Consider the following 17,543-nt stretch of genomic DNA (forward strand, 5'->3'; position numbering starts at 1 on the left):
ACTCCAAAGAAAATCAACTAAATATAAGTTACTGATCTTTGCTGGTGCCATTAACTGTTTATTTTTCTTTTTAAGATCAATCAAAAACATAAAACAGCATTTTTCTACATCTAACTCTTTAATTATATACTAATATTACTTCATAATGTCACTAGGGATGTCTGATGGTGGCATGAAAATATAATATCGGTCAATATTGTTGTCGTTTTTTTGTCTTTCATGAAAACCGATAAAATAATGCCTGGATTTTGCTGACAGTTTTCAAATTTGTACAGTATAGTTGCCACATTGTGATAGACTCAGAGGGAGGGAGAGTGTGAACTGTTGTTTGATACAGTTACAAAAAAAAGGCATTTTTTTTCCATAACTTAAGGTAGTTTTCTTATTTTGCACAGACAGTGTTTACATCTGGAAAGCCTTGTTGCATTTGAGAATGCATCCAATGGAGCATCACAATAAAATGAGGTATGATGTGTTAATTCCACAACAGGAGATATGTGATGTTACCTAAAATTAATTAAACAGCCCAAATATATCGGTATCAGTTGATATCAGGATCGGAAATTGAGAGTTGGACATTGTCGACATATTGGTTTTTGCCAAAAAATCCAACATCAGACATCCCTAAATGTCACCGATGCTGTTCCCTCATTATCTGTCGTTGCCATGACTGCAGATGAAAACCACCTTCTGATCTTTCCTTCACTCCTACATATTCTGTCTCCATCTCTGTCTTCCCTCCTGACCGCCACCCCTCCCCCTCTCTGCCTCTTTTGTTGCTGCACGCTCACCGTTGCCATGTCGATGGATGCTGTGGCTTCATCCATGATGAGGATGCTGCTCTTCCTGACGAAGGCTCTGGCCAAACAGAACAGCTGTCTCTGACCCTGAGAGAAGTTTTCTCCTCCCTCCGTCACCGTGGCATCTGAAATCACACACAGCGTAGACTTTAATACATTTAATGTAAGGAAATAATCTTACAAAACTGAACATCTGGCAGCTAGGGTGCAGAAAAACTAGTTTAAAAAAAATGTAGAATACTGTAATGTTTAAAAACTGTAGAAATAATGACAAATATCAGTGAAATAGTAGTATCTGGATGATTGTGTGATTTTACTGTCGCTTATTCTAAAAGAACAAATTACTTTTTGTTAAAATGCGTCTTTTTAATGTGGACATCATGTACAGTTTTGTTCTGTTCTTTTATTTTTATGTTTGTTCTTTACAATCCATGTTCGAATAATACTTTTTTCTGTCATTTTAATAGATATCTATAACTTAACAAAACATGGAATATCTGTAAAAAAAAATATTTACCATTTTCCAATCCCTAATATACATAATTTTTCTCTCAAATATTGGCAAATATCTGTGCTTTTTTCCTGATTTAAATACTGTAATTTTACAGTTGGACATTGTAAAATAATAAATTAAAATTTGTAAAAAATACAGATTTTTGATACAGACTTGTGAATCTATATTTTTTCCCTGTTATTTCACTAGTAATTTAGCAAAAAAAAAAAAAAAGGAAAATCTGTAAAATAACAGCAGAAAATTGCAGTTAGCAACTCTCGAAAACTGTTCTTTTACTACTATTTATTCATACACGGGAATAAGATGTTCTTATTTTAAATTCTAGACATTTCTAGAGGCAGCACAAACTCAAACTAACTTACTTTAGCTAAATGAAAGGTCCATTAAGTCCTGGCTTCTAGATCAATATGGATTTTCTGTTTACATCTCTGTATTATGAATGAGGTCAAGTCGTAAAATATGCTAGAAAATGCCAAACTACTCTCCAGTGATCGGCAGCTATAGTTAATAAAGCAGTTTGTGCTTGAAGCCACATCATGATCTCATGCAGCAAATAGAGATTTATCGAAAAGCAAGTCAGTAATGACACTTAAACCTAAATCTACAGTTACGGCCTCACAGTTGTACTTTGCCTCCTCTAACCAATAAAGTTGCAGTTTACATACATGTCTTTGAAGTGTACGTTGAAGTTGTCTGAGAGTCCAACTAAATCTGATTCCTACCACCTCGTAGCCGTGACAGTAGATAAAGCTTCATGTCTGAACGTTGCTGCAGTGAAGCTACAGATTCTCAAACATGGATGCCTCACAAACTGCAGCACAGAAGCTTCAAGGTGAGAAATACAGTCCCTGTGTCCCCTTCTGTTCCTGAGTCATGTTGTTGAGTGAAGGTCAGAAAAGTGTTTTTGCAGAAAATTGCACCAATCCCAGCCTCCAGCACTAAACCCTCCCAGATTTTACAGCACTGCTTGAGTGTCTGAAGGCTCGAAATGGGATCAGGAAAGAGAAATGGGACTCATTACCATGGCAACAGATGCTGCTGGTAAACAGTGCATCAACATTATTTATGAAAACTTGAGACAAACTCCCTGTTTGTCACATTACAGTATTTATACATTTTAGCAAACTACCAAAAGTCAGGCTGGCCATGAACGTGTGAATCCAATGCAGACATTTGGCTGGAAGTCCAAACGACTCAACAAACATGCAAGAATTATCCACAATAGTGAGCAGCCAGATGCTGTCACCTGCAGTGCATTTCATCTTTACACCATTCGTGTTTGTTTTATGAACACTTTTCATTGGGCAGATCTACCATGTGTCACCGATTTCACTATAAACTGAGGGTAAGTCGTGCATAAAGGTGTTGAAAAGTCTAAATCAGAGGCCTAATGACAATGAGTAAAAGGGGAAAAAAATAAAAAAGATTGTATTCAACATTAAAAAAGTAACTTTGTGCAAAAAAATTAAATATAAAATGTATCTTAAAAGAGCATTTCCTATTTCAGTGACAGAAGTATTGCACAAATATTGACCAAACTGTCAAACATGAACGCTGTTTAAGGAGGTTTTCCCTCACATTGTGATTTCATCAGCACCTGAGGTTCTTCCTTGTCTGACCCACAGAAAACCTATTAAACTATTAAATGTTATTAATGTCTACATTTAAGGACATTTTGCTTTAAATAAGTTGATGCTGAGGTTTTATTTCCTCTTCCTGGCTCACTCCACTCCACTGCTACCTGCTTTAGATGCAACATCGACGCTGTGTTTTACTTCAACTGAACTCAAGGACAAGCTTCATTAGTAATTAACTCCTGGGCTGTACATCGATATCTTATTGAGCATCTGGCTCCAGTGAAAGACTGAAGCTGTGAGTAGCTCAGCTCGAACGCCTCGACACGCAACTGTCAGGATCACAGGACAAGAGAAAGCAGCTTTTAGTGTCTCAGCAGAAACACATCAGCTGCCTGTAGTTCCACCAGAGCTGCAAATAGATCCTCTGTTTTCTCATGACAAAGATCCCAGAGACATAAAGACCTGAGTGATAAAGTGTGAGCCAGCAGGAGCCAAACAGGAGGCCACATACATGAACATGCCAAGCTTTCCTCATGTATGCAGCTCAGCTCTCTGCTAATGACTGATCTGATCTCCTCCGTCAGAACCACAGAATAAAAACTGAAGCACGAAGCAGCAGCCAGCAGGGAGTTAAAAATGAATGCTCCTGTAACCTGATCTTTGTTCTGAGACACTGGAGCAGCCGACAGATGTGACGATCTCAGAGTTCACGTGACCTCTGACAACAGCTACTGCATTTATTACACAGGTCGCTGTGAACAGTTTCACTACAAAAACTCAAAATCTTACCAAGTCTGTTTGTCTTATTTTTAGTCAAAATGTCTCATCCCACTTGATTTAAGGTAAATTCACTAAACAAGACACATTTCGGCAAGATGGAGGGACTTGTTTTAAGACAACGCATCTTAAATATGTTGTTAAGTCAAACAATCTTGAATTTATCTTGTTTTGAGTTGTATTTTACAACAACATGCAAAATGCAATATGTATTTACCATGACGTGTGTTGCTGACCTCTTGGCCAGGTCACCCTTGTGAAAGAGATACTGATCTCAATGGTTTTTTTTACCTGGTTAAATAAAGGTTAAATAAATAAGTTTAACCCTCGTGTTGTCCTGCCGTTCAAAATGATCTGTTTCAAAGTTTAAAAATGTGGAAAAAGATATATATTTTCACAGAGAAAACTTCCACATTTTCAGATTTTTTTGGGGGAAATTTGTGAACATTTTTTAGTGGAAAAAAATATTTTGAAAAAAAGGTTTCTTTAAGAATATTTAGAAAACAATCAACCAAAATCTAGTGAATTTTGCTGGATTTTGATTGATTTCTTTTCCCCGAATGTTCTTAAGGAAAATATTAGAACTTTTACTGATATATATGGAATCGTTTTAGATATTTTTAGGATTTTTTGGAATATTTGTATTCATTTTTAAAAATATTTACATTTTTTTTTAGATTTTTTTATTTTTTAATTTTTATTTCTTGCCAAATTTGGGATTTTTATTTTCAACAAAAACTTTTAAGGGGAACTTTTAAGAAATTTTATTCCTGAATATTTTGCAAATTTTTATAAATTTAGGGAATTTTTAAAAAAAAATTTCAGACAAGGGAAAAATATTTTTGGGTGCCGTAAACGAAGAGAACAGGAGGGTTAAGACACCTAAGCTTGACAATCCTGGTAAAATAGAGCTTAAAATAAGTTTTCACAGCTAATTTTAAGATCTCAATATTCTAAATATCATATGTTATTTCAAGAAATCTTATCAAGCCATTTTCCACTTGTTCTATTGGCAGATTTTCTCACTTATTTCAAAGTTCCTTGAAATATTTTTTTTCTTGTTTTGAGAGGGGCATTTTTTCCAGTGTTCACACAGCAAAATAAATACGACCGTCTACGCGTGCTTGCACATTTGATAGTATCGACGCACACACACTCACCGAGGCCTCCAGGAAGTGATTTAACTACAGGCTTCAGCTGAGCGATCTCCAGCGCTTCCCACAGCATCTCATCTGTCGCTTTCACCTCCGGGTCCAGGTTGAACCTAAAAACACAAACACAGGATAAAAAAAAATGTGACAAAAATGTCAACTATGACACAAAAAGTCCTTCAATTATATATTGATCCACTGACTTTTGTGGCATTTAGTTCCTTCTCTGGAGCCTGTATTTTTAATAAATGTGAACTGTCAGTTTTTAATCTTACATACAATCAGATACCTTTCTGTTAAACTGAGAAACAATCCTGTTACTGTAAGGGGGTACAGTTATGAATCATTTAACATTAAAGTGATACTGCATCAGGTTGTTCTCACTTGTGACCATAAACGGCAAATTCTCACATTTGAGAGCCAAGAGAATGTTTGATGTTTTGTCTGTGTTTTCTGCACATTTGTGTCAATACACACCTCCCTCTGTCTGAAAGCTAACATTAGAGCCCATATCCAGTTTCATCATGATTTATTTGCTGCCTGTTGATGATGCAATGAATATTTATTCACCGTCGACGTCAAACAGAAACCTTTAAATATCGTAAAACGAGGCTATAAGGGACAGCGGGGTAATAAGGGACATTTTTCTGGAAAATGTTTTAAATGTAATTCTGCGGTTTTTATGTTGAGCAGAATGCGGTTTTGTGTTGTTTTTATCAATTGTCCATGAATTCTTAAAGAAATCTAGGTAAAAACCGCAGAATTACATTTAAAACATTTTCCGGAAAAATGTCCCTCATTACCCCGCTGTCCCTTATAGCCCCGTTTTACGGTACACTTTACACGTAAATGTGCTTTTAAGTGACATCAGTGTGATAGTTCCTTTTGCTTCCTCCTCGTCTGCTCTACTCCAGCATGACAAAGCTTTTATGGTGAGGTCCAAAAATAAACCTCTCCTCCACTGGAGTTTTCGGAGGAATGTCCTCTTATCTAGAATCACCTCTCCTCATGTTGGAGGTCGATGAGTTTGAAGTGGGTGCCAGCTGCTCTTCTGAGTGAATACTGAGTGTTTTTCTCCTCTTTTACTAAAATCATTATAATTACAACCGATCCAAATGGCTGTGATGGGTCTCTGTGTGGACAGAGGAGCTCATTATACCGGATGGTGCCGCTGAACAGGATGGGATCCTGGAGGATGATGGACAGACGAGACCTGAGGGTCTGCAGAGGCAGCTTGGAGATGTCGATGTTGTCGATCACGATCCTCCCTGTGGGGACAAAGCAGAGAGAGAAGTGGATTTTCAGCTTTTTATTCATCAATCAAGATGCTTGCTAATACATGGCACTTTTCTGTCTAGATTTGCCGGTCGTTGATTGTGGACTAACACGGGGCTGTCAAACATGCGGCCCACGGGTCAAAACTGGCCATCCATAGGGTCCAATTCGGCCCGCGGGACGACTTTGTAAAGTGCAAAAACTACAGAGAAAACATGAACCTCAGATTGTAAATTACTAACACTATAAATTTAAAATGATTTCTAGACCATGAAAAGTTGTTATGATCATTAAGTAAAATACTAGATTGCTCATTCTTCTTTTGTGTCACATTTTTGTCATATTTTGTCGTGTTTGCTGCTTTTTGTCTGACTTTTGTCGTTTGTCTCATGTTTTTGTCATTTTCTTTCCTTTTTGTCCCGCTTGTGCCTTTGTCTTGTTTGTCACTTTGTGTTTTGCTTTATTTGTTTTTTTGTGAATAGTTTTTGTCATTTTGTGTGTTTTTTTGGTCTTGTGTCATTTGTGTCATGTCTTGTTCTTGTCGCTTTAAAACTTTTCATCAAATATTTTTGGCTCATTTTTGTTTTGACACAAAAAGACAAAAAATGAGACATTTTTGTGTCTCATTTTTGTCATTTTGCTTTTTATTTTTGTAACATTTTGTCTCATTTTTGTTGGGTTTTTTGCCATTTTTGTCTGACTTTTGTTTGTCTCATGTTTTTGCAGTTTTGATTCTCATTTTTGTCATTTTGTTTTTCCTTTTGATCTCACTTGTGTTTTTGTTGTTTTTGTCATTTTGTGTCACTCTATTTGGTTTTTTGTGTGTCCTTTTTTGTCTCGCTTGTGTTGTTTCATTATTTTTTGTCGTTTTGTTTCTTTTTTTGTCATTTTGTCTCATTTGTTTCATTTGTATAATTTTTTGTCTTGCTCTTGTCGCTTTGTAACTTTTTTATCAAATATTTTTGTCTCTTTTTTGTTTTGACACAAAATGAGACACAAAACAACAAAGAAATGAGACAAACTGCCTTTTTTTCTTTAGGGTTACAATAAGCTACAAGCTTTTCTCCCTGGTATCACAATCAGCACTCATGCTAATCTTTATTTTTCACAGCACACATTTGGCTTGTCTAGTTGTTTAGTGCGGTTTGTTGTGTACTTCTGTTTCAAAACCTTTTACGAATGTTAAAGTAATAATTCTACCCTGATATCGTTGTCTCAGTTGTGGCTGCATGCTTATGTGGACTTTCAGCGCTGATATCTAACCTTCAAACATGTCCACCATGCGGAAGAAGGCCAAAGAGAAAGAAGATTTGCCACTGCCAGTCCTGCCACAGATCCCCACCTGAGAACAAACAAATGTTCATCATCATCATCACCAATCCTCAGTTATGTAAAATACTTCCAGGCCTCTTCCTGCTGTCACCATCTTCTGGTTACCTTCTGTCCAGGGCTGACATGTGCGTTGACATTTTTGAGGACAGGCTTCAGCGTGGTGTCGTAACGAACACTGAGATTCTGGATTTTAATCTCTCCTTCCCGAGGCCAACCGTCAGGCACCTGAGACACAGCTGGGAAGACGAGGAAACATCACAGGAATTTAGATTTCACACCTCAAGAAACCAAAAATTTGAAAAAAAAGAACACCCACTGAAGCTGTTTCTACTGCACAGATGCAGATGCAGCTGCAAAACTTTGATTTGACTTTCTAATTTTACTCTCTAAAATTGCCTCTAGTTTAAAGTAATCATGCCTGGCAGATGGATTATTACAGGATGTAAAGGCATTAGCTAGTAAGAGTAGTAGGAGAGAAGCTGAGGATACATTTCTAGTGAATATTATGACAGGCTACTTAAGTTGATGAATGTGGACTAAATGTCGACTAAACTTCACCCCAAAGTGAGGAAGAAATCACAAAAACTTCTCAGAGAAGAAGCCAGATGTGATTTCTTCTGCTGAATTAGTACAAGAGGGTTTCATTTGCCTGCGTCGCTGCACTCACTGAGCAGTCCCTCGTAATTCTCTGGTTCAGTTTTGAGCAGGCCGTTAATCCTCTTCACTGAGCCGAGCTGTACTTCCATGTCTGCCAGGTTCCGCACCATCCAGTTCATGTAGTTGGACACCTGATACACGAGGGGAGGAGCAGATGGGCAGAGTGGGGTAAATGTCAGCGGACAGAAGCAGTCATTTCAGTCTGTGGTGCATTACAGAGGGAAAGAGATTCAGTGTTTTTGAATGTTTTAGCCCAAATACAACTCGTATATCTTCAGTGAAGCCTCATAAAGTCACATTTTTCAGAAAGTCCATTATAGAAGTGGTTCATTTAACATAAAATCTTTTTCTCAACCCATAAAGAAGCATTGAATTCTTCATTTCTAGCTACATGAACTTCAGCACACGAGTTTTTTTTAGAGAAGTCAATGATCTTTTACTAAAACGGTAAAATATGCATGTGACACAATCTGTTGTTTTAATAAATGGGATGAAATCTGCTTTGTTTTTTCAATGAGCAAATGTGGTTAAACAGGTTTTCAGATGATTTTACCTTTTTTTTTTTGCATATTTGCATGAACAAAGGTATTTTTTACTGCTAAAACTGAAAAAGGAAGGAAGAAGATGCAACTGTTTCACTAAAAGTGTTTGTATTGCAAATTCTTTCCCCATTTTAGCATAATTAAAATGTGCAAGATTTCAAATAACCAGATACATTCCTAAATACTGAATCATGAATACAATTGAAAAAATACTGATTATGTTTCAGGCCACAACAAAATTCTGTGTTCATGATGCTTCTAGTTTTGGAAACAAATCGAAAAATTCTTTGTTCAGTTTCGCAGTAATGTACAATATGCACAGTGTTCCATTAGACCTATACAGAGGGCAGTTAAAAAGCAATAAAACACACACACACACACACACTCTCACCATGAGTGCGTACGTGAGTCCGAGCCCCACCAGACCAGTGGACAGCTGGTTGTAGAGAGAGTTGGTGATGGAGGCCACAGCTGCCACCAAAACCACACACGCTCCGACGTACTCCTGCAAAGACAGCAAGAAGAAAACACATCAGTGAGTAATTCAAGAAGCTAAATGACATAAAAAGACATCCATTACTGTAGACTGGTTTATTGTAAACACACGTGACAGTGATGAACGCGTTCGCACAGTCCGAAGGTCGTCTGATGCCGTGAAACCCGAGAAATCAAATGAGCTGCATTGTTACAGTCGGATGCATAAAACATGACATGAAGACTGTGTTTCATGTTAGTAAGAGAATGAAAAATTCAGTGTTTCAGCGTCCCAACAGAGGGAGCAGTTACCCAGCAACATGGACATGAAAGAGAAGCAGCGATCTGACAAAGCGCGGAGCAGAAGCAAGCAGAATTTTAAAGGGCTGAACAGATCGTTACCATGCGGACTTCCAGCCAGCGGTTGGCTGCCGTCAGGAAGAGGGATGCGATGTTGTTGGCGTCGGTGAACTGCAGTAACCTCTGTCTGAACCTGGGCTCATACCTGCCAACAGAAACAGGTTCATTCATATATTATTTCACAGATTGTGTCACATGCATATTAGCTGCCCACCTGCCTGCAGCGCTCTCATTATTCATTCTGGCTCAGTGTCAGAAAATAAGAAACAGCTTGGGGAAAGTTTAGGGCTGATCCTTTAAATGGCACACAGAATAATAAAACAGCAAATTCAATAAACCACAAATAAGATACAAAAGCAAATAATGTTCTGTATCTAGAAAAGAAACGGCTCCAGGTTTAAGTGCATTTTCTTCTGTTTTATGCACTTGTCTTTATGTTCTGGACCCAAAGCTCAACTTCAGACAGATGGAGCTCTGGCTGATCTGCTCAACATGCTGCTCACTCTATGTTTCTGTGTACAGACGATGATGAACTGCTGTAATTTAGGACAATAAAACATCACCAACAAAGAGCTTTGCAAATTGGGACCTTTTCTCTGCTGCAATTCAAAGCTGAGTTTCTGCTTTTTTTTAAATATATTTCAGAGCAATTTGCATTTTTAGGTTCACTGAAATTGTGAATTCAAAGAAAAAATGTCTCAAACACAATTACGTGTTAGAAGGTTCCTGCTGAGGATGACTGCCAGACAGCAAAAAGCAATAACTGCTGATTAAAGGGCGAGAGACGCAGAGCCACTTCTGTGACTCTTTGTGTGCCTTTTTCATTTTCATTATCACAAGACCGCACAATCAATTCCAAGTAAGAGTTTCTTTCTATTTGCTAATGCAAAGAAAAGAAGGCAAGAAGAAAAGAACAATACAAATGACTCATTCCAACGTCAAAATGCAGCAACAGAAAAATCACTCCCCAGGTCACCCTCCTCCAGGAACAGATGTAAGCATTTACTTTGAACCACAGCGTGCACACACACACAAACAAACACACACATGAATATGCATGAAACACACATGCAGAAAACATCAGAAGTGACTCCACCCCCTGTGCAGCATCACTTATATGCCAAATGATTCTAAACTACTTCACCTCTCACGAATTTCAACTTCTATGTTGACAAAAATCAAAAACTATTTCCTTAGAAAGTTTTTATTGAACCTACAGGCTCCAAATCAGAAAAATTAAGATAATTTCCGGTTAGTCTAACTGCACGAACATCGTTGTCCAATGACCTTTGAACACCGGGATTGTCTCAGTGTTGGATTTATGTCTGCATCATGGCTCCACATGGACAAGAACTGCCAGAAGAACTGAGAAAATCTGATTGTGACCCTTTATAAAGATAGAAAAAGATATAGGAATGTGAGAAATCAACAAAAACACAGTTGTAACAGTAACGAGGAGGTACAGAATAAACCATAGGAGCACTAATCAGAGCAGCAGTGGTCATCCTGCTGAAATGACGCCACACACTGTGCATCAGCTCTGAAAAATAGACAGTCAGGTGCTGCAGACATTGCAGAGGGGTCTCCAATGACATTTTTAGACGATGCCATAAATGCCTGTGGCTTTATAAAAATACTCATTGACACGATGACCGTCAGTCTGCAAAGAGTCAGCAGGAGAGGAATAATCCAGCATTATGATCCTAAGCACACAAGTTAGTAATAAAAACCCTGACCTGGGCAGGTGGGTGGCCTGATTCCAATCCAATAAAACACCTTCAGGGTATATTAAAGAAGAAACTCGAGCAACACAACCCCTCCAGCAAAGAACAACTGAAGAAAAAGCTTCTAAATAAAGGTTGACATATGAAGTAGAGAAAAAAAATCAATCTGAATGTCATTAATGAAAGGTAAGTGGACTTTTGTTGCATTGCGTTCCTACTGTGAACCTTTCATTTTTAATATAGTTCATCTAAACTGTTTAGTTTTTCATAATACACAAGAGCAAAGTGATGTTGCACAGGAGGATAATTCATTTCTATTTTATACTATATATGACTGCTGCTCTAAAAGATTGAAGAACATAAAGAACTGGTGTGACAGAATCAAACGAATCCACATCTTAACAGCAAAAATCCTGCTTCCTACACTTCCCATAATGCAACAGAGTCCTGTTTCTTTGTTACTCTCTCCCTGAATGGTGCATTTCTCCCAGACAAATCCAAAAAGAGCACAACTCAGAATCACTGGTAAGATGACACCGTTATTCAATGTGTTTATCATAAAAGCAAACTTCTAACATCTTAAAATCCCTGCTGAACGATGTTCTACTGCTACAGTAGATTCTACTATTGTTTCTGCTGTGAGGGTGTAAAGAACCTGGAAACAGGCCGTTCTTACCTGAGGGCTCTTATTGTGGTGAGACCTTCCACTGTCTCAGAGAAATGGGAGAGTAACGGGAGTTGGGTGCTGTCCTCCAACTGCTGCAGGTCCCTGACCAGAAGAGGAGGAAATATCAGCTGAAGCAGAGTTTAGATCATATCAGTCAGAAAGTGGAAGAACAAAGACGTCAAAACATGAAAACACACGATGAGACTGAGACCCAACAATAGATAAAAGCAAATATTAACTGGGTGTGAGAACACGTGTGGCTCCCTTTATAGAGCCGTTGTTATTATAGGTTTAATTGTTGCTATTATTATTGTCGCTGTTATTGTTGCTATTAATGCTGCTATTGCTGTTATTATTGATGTTGTTGTTGTTGATATTGTTATAGTTATTGTCAGTGTTATTGTTGATGTTGTTATAATTGTTATTGTTGGTGTTGTTATTTTAGTTGTTATTGTAATTGTTATTGTTGATGTTGTAGTTGCTATTGATGTTGCGGTTATTGTTGTTGTTATTGTAGTTGTTATTGATGTTATAGTTGATATTGTATTGCAGTTGTTTTTGTTGTCATTGTTATTGTTGTTGCTGATGTTCTTGATGTTATTATTGTGGAACTGATGTTGTTATAGTTGTTGTTATTGGCTAGATTCAAACAGTTTTTCCTCCTACCAAATAGAATTTCTTCATCTAACCATTTTATTCTCAGCTCCAGAAGTGTGAAATAACTGGCTGTATGACCTCATTCTTATGTCACCTTCCAGTCAGCCATACATACGTTTAATTAACATCTGCGTCTCACCTGGAGGCCACTCGGAAATATTTCTGGATGAAGTAGCAGGTGACGGCCAGCGGCAGCAGGGCGAACAGGAACACAGGAGTCACGTAGGAGATGACGCCCAGGGCAGAGACACAGAGCAGGGTGGAGCGGGAGAGACACTCCAGGGTGGTGGGGATGTGCTGGTCGATGGTGTTGGTGTCGGTGGAGAAGCGGTTGAGGATGCTGCCGAGTGGAGTGGTCTCAAAGAGCCTGCAGGGAAAACGTTCAGTTACTACACAGAAAAGTGCACAAAATGTGAGCGGTGGATATCGTAATGTAATTTTATTATTAAAGTTTTTTCTTTAGTGGTTATTTTTAGATTTTAAGGCTTTTGATTTAAGATTAGAAAAACAATTTACATTAATCTAAATAAAAATTTCATTTAGCATCTGTATTGTCCTACAAGATCATATTCTTCAAAGAATATTTGCAATTTCTAGCGTGTATAAGTATATTTCAGAGATTTAGACAGTAATAGATGGCATAAATCTTTACTTTACTGGTTTATTTTCAGTTTTTAAAGCTTCTTCTTCTATCTTACAGTGACAATTAATTTCCAGAATTCTAATTAAATGTAATTAATGACTTAATTTATACTGTATTGAATTACTAGATCATATTCTTTTCAAAATATTTCAAGTTTTAATAGTGTGCACAAATATTTTAAAGATTTATGCAATAATACCACATAAACTCTTTATTTTAGTGGTTAATTTAGGGCTTTTAACGCTCTTTTTTGATGTTACAATAACAATCTACACCACCATTTCCAGCTTACAGTCATTATTCATTTCATTTAAAATCTCTGTTACTTTACTGGATTCTTTGCAGAAAAAAGGAATACTTTATATTGTTTAAGGATATTTTAAAGATTTATGTAATAACAACTGACACAAATTGTTACTTTAGTGGTTAACTTTATTTTTAATTTTTTACTTTTTCTTTGATGTTACAAAAACTATTTACTCTAAATTCCAGTTTAATCAATGAATCTTCACAGAATATGTACATTTTGTATCATATATTAAGAGGTCTATGTAATTAGTTGACATAAATCTGCTTAAACATACAGTGAAATCTGCTGGTTCACTTTTAAACTCTGTCATGTGAAACTGGTCTGTTTATTCAGCTGCACATGTGACTGTATGCACAGTTCATGTAAATGCATGTGTTCAGGTAAGCGAAGCCCACCGGGTTTTGTGTGAGGAAGCCAGATGGTGCTCTGAGTAATGAGGTGAAAACAAGGTGCTTTAACCGCGTTTCCTCTTATAAATGATCTGTTTTAGCGAACACACACTATAAGCAAACACACTCCTCTCCCTCCTTGCCGGTTTTCACACATCATGAGGCAGAGCTGCAGACACAACGCTGCTCGTACCTCATGGGGGCCAGGATGATCTTGTTGAGCAGGTTCTGGTGCAGCTCTTTGGCCACTTTGAGGCCGGTCCACTCCACGGCTACAGACGTGGCCAGACAGAGGATGATGCCGAGGCAGCACAGGACGCTGAACACCGACAGATACCAGGAGTGACTGAAGCCGCAGTCCTGGAAAGAAAAGAGTCGCTTTATTAAAGACATCGCTGCAGCTCTGTGGGTGTTTGGAGGCGTCCCTGCCACTCACTGTGCTTCTTCTGTAATTATAAGCGTAATTAAACTCAGGAGCTGGTTAAAAATTAGCCGTCTCATGTGACAAGAAACAGGTGGTGATCTGGAAACTTTTGAACAAACACAAAAAAGAAGCTCCTCTACATGTTCTTTTCAACCAATCATCTTCTCCGCTCCACATTTCAGCTGATTAAAGCTCAAACTTTTCAATCTTCTCAAGCATTTTCTCTGAATAGGATTCAGTGATGTCATTCGGTGCAGCAGGAAATGTTTCATGTCTTTACTTTCTTAAAACACAAATTCAAAATGCACCACTTTAAAGAAATTCAAAATTGAAGTTGGATTCGTCGTTAGAAAGTAATCAGGAATCTATTCGTCAAATTGAATTATTGAACTAGCAATTATAAGTTACATATAAAACTTCTCACATCATCTAAAAATAAACTTCTGACACCAGGTTCTGGTGCTTCATTTACTGAAGTTTCTTATAAAAAATAATCCAAAATAGTAAATAAGCAGGACTGAAGCCTGAAATCACTAACTGATGGTCTTTATTTCATTTTAGTTAAAGGCCCTTTGTGAAAAATGGTTATGTAGTCAGATTAGAAGGAAAATCTGGGCTGTAAAGGAGTTTTCAAACCAAAAGAAGCAGCAACAAGTATTTGGCTGGTAGATAAACCTCTATAAAGTAACCCTAAGTAGTTTCTGAGAGTTATTTTTGCTTTTATTCTCTGTGGGTTCATTTTTAACTGCAGCATAAATTCCTGAACTTCTATGGAATCAGAACAACCACAAATAGATGTAGAGAGAAAGTTATGATGCTATAAATCCTAACATGATGCTTTATTGCAAAAATTACAAAAAAAAAACTTGAATTAATATTTGCATGTTGCTTCACAAGTACCTTCAGGTGTTATATTTTGAAAAAATAGAGCTTCCACATACCATAGATAGTCTATTTAACAAAATCTATTTATATTTTTGCAGCCTCTGGTATTTTTTCGTCAACTCTGCAAAGATATTTCACCTTACTGAACGTGTCCTCCAACAACTGTTTGCTGTTTTTCAACCATGATGCATATATTCTATTGACTAAGTAATCATTTAGTTGTCCTGTCGGGCTTTCTTGTCATCTTGTCTCTGCTCTGTGTAAACACCGCCTGCAGTTCACCTGAAAACTCTCTGAATTATTTTGTCACATGACTGTTGGTCACAGCTAAGTCAACCGCGGATTCTCAGTTGCACCAAAGACGGCAGAATTTTTAAACATTTTTTTACAGTGAGACATGCAGAAAAATCTGGTTCTGTTAAAATATCACAATTTTAACGTCAGATTTCGTTCATTTCCTGATGAAACTGAACTAAAACTCTGAAACTCTGACAATTTAAAAGAAGAAGAAATAGAGTAGAAGTAGTAAAAGGAGAAGAAGAAAAAGAAGTAGTAATAGTAGTAGCGGTAGCACATTTTCACACATTAAAATTTGAGCTGTGCTTGAATGAGAATATCTCAAGGAGGATAAAAACCTACAATTCCCGCTGTTAGATGAGACAGTCTAAAATATCTCAATTTTTAGCGCTGATAAAAGGTGTAATTTGCTTTTCTTTAGAAAGAATATGTGCCTTTCACTTCCTCCCATAAAAACTACTTTACATTAGTTGATGACATGAGCAAAATAACACTGAGAACTACCATGTCTTCTTGTTGTGTTGCATGAAAACAAGCAGCTACATTAATCAGTGATTGTGAAGCATGAATGAAACAGTTAAAGCTAATGAGAGCGGGACATGCTTCATTAGTTTAAACTCTGTGCTTAGAGAACGACGTGCTCTGAGCCACACAATCAGTCGTCTGGATGCAAACAAAGCTGCAGCCGTGAGCCACATTTGAACCGGCACCTGCTTCAAGTCCTACATTTTCCCAAGTCTTTATGTAAACAGACTAAGAGTCGACTAGCAGATAAATGTCAGTCACTGATGTCACCTGATGCTTATCTATTTTTCTGTTAATCGAGCAAACGCTGAATAAAATGGAGCAAATGTCAGAATCTCAGGCTTCAGTAATGCAAATAAAATCATCATCACACACTAATCCTCAGTTTAAATGTCAAGAATTTCCACTTGTGTAATCCTTTTATTGCTTCTTTATTTTCAGATTCCAGAGCTAAAGTTATCCGTCCAATATCAGCGTCTGTACAGTGAAGCGAACGTGCACTTTGAAGACCTCTGCCAGCTCTTTCTTTCAGACAGCATCGTGCTAGTTATGTGAAGAGTGGGTGTTTGACAGCGGGACAGGACTTCCGAGTGTCCCCACATGGATTAGACTGCAGCACAGCGTAGATTAGATAAAGCCTGGCAGAGAGACGCTGAGGCTCGGCCAAGGAAGACGTGTTCAGCATTCAATCTATCTGCTCTGAGCTCGTGTTTTCAGATTGTGTTTGTGTGTGAGGAGAGAGAGAAAGACGACCGCTTTGGTGGCATTAAACAACGCTTTGAGTCCGTCTTTAGCCGTCGTACGAGTGTGAAAAATGTGACCCGGCCTTTCAGTTCAGAGGACACACGAGACAAAGACACACAGAACTATTGATAACAGTGTTGCTTTACTGGTCCTGGAACATGAGAACCTGCTAACAGCTGGCTTCACGAAGCCGCTTAACCTTCCTCGCTTTATTTAGAGTCCTCTGCTCTCTCCGAATGTGTTTTCCGTGTATTTGTGAGTGCGAATGTTAGAGCCTATAATGGGCAAGAGGACACGGGAAAAGTCAAGCTGAGTAAAGGTTGAGGAAATGTGACACAGGTGGTAACTCCTTTCTACAGCTCTGTATTGTAAACAGGACTTCAGGTCATGACTTTAAGGAGTCAGAATTTGTTTCTATGATAGATAAACTCCTCGCTGAGATCAAACTCAGCCATGCAGCTACAAGAATTAAACCTCTGCACCGTCAATCCTCACACTTCTTTCATAAACATGCTTTTCCATTTTGACTCATTTCCTGCTGCTTTTATATGCAGATGAGCCGAGCTGCTGCTGCTGCTGCTGCTTCAGGGTGCATTAGTGACGCTCCATCTGAACTTGGCAGCGTCTGAGTTTGTGTTTTAGGTCAACTCCAATCAACTGAGAGTCGCTGGAGAATCACTGAGAATGCTGTTATGTAGTTTCACACTGTTTTCTACTCCTCTGTACCTGAGGTTTTCCATTTTTCATTATTGATTATGTTCTCAGTGTATCTGTTTGATGCATAAAATGTCAGAAAATAGTGGGGAAAAAAAGAAAAAA

General features: G+C 37.8%; 1 protein-coding gene across 4 annotated transcripts in view; it reads right to left on the minus strand.

Moving 5' to 3' along the window:
* abcc8 (ATP-binding cassette, sub-family C (CFTR/MRP), member 8) overlaps nt 1-17,543 on the minus strand; it is an 84,142-nt gene that overhangs the window by 2,150 nt on the left and 64,449 nt on the right. For 2 of the 4 annotated variants that reach the window (XM_051952805.1, XM_051952807.1), the window contains 11 exons: nt 14,043-14,209; nt 12,647-12,874; nt 11,860-11,952; nt 9,502-9,604; nt 9,017-9,130; nt 8,076-8,214; nt 7,532-7,662; nt 7,358-7,436; nt 5,979-6,087; nt 4,829-4,932; nt 792-925 (listed from right to left, as the gene is read on the minus strand). In XM_051952805.1, coding sequence (XP_051808765.1) covers nt 792-925; nt 4,829-4,932; nt 5,979-6,087; nt 7,358-7,436; nt 7,532-7,662; nt 8,076-8,214; nt 9,017-9,130; nt 9,502-9,604; nt 11,860-11,952; nt 12,647-12,874; nt 14,043-14,209 — 1,401 coding nt within the window. The remainder of the gene's footprint in view (nt 1-791; nt 926-4,828; nt 4,933-5,978; nt 6,088-7,357; nt 7,437-7,531; nt 7,663-8,075; nt 8,215-9,016; nt 9,131-9,501; nt 9,605-11,859; nt 11,953-12,646; nt 12,875-14,042; nt 14,210-17,543) is intronic. The other 2 variants (XM_051952806.1, XM_051952808.1) reach the window with 1 other exon arrangement.

The sequence above is a fragment of the Acanthochromis polyacanthus genome, chromosome 8 (assembly GCF_021347895.1).
Source record: "Acanthochromis polyacanthus isolate Apoly-LR-REF ecotype Palm Island chromosome 8, KAUST_Apoly_ChrSc, whole genome shotgun sequence".
In the NCBI taxonomy this organism is placed as follows: domain Eukaryota; kingdom Metazoa; phylum Chordata; class Actinopteri; family Pomacentridae; genus Acanthochromis; species Acanthochromis polyacanthus.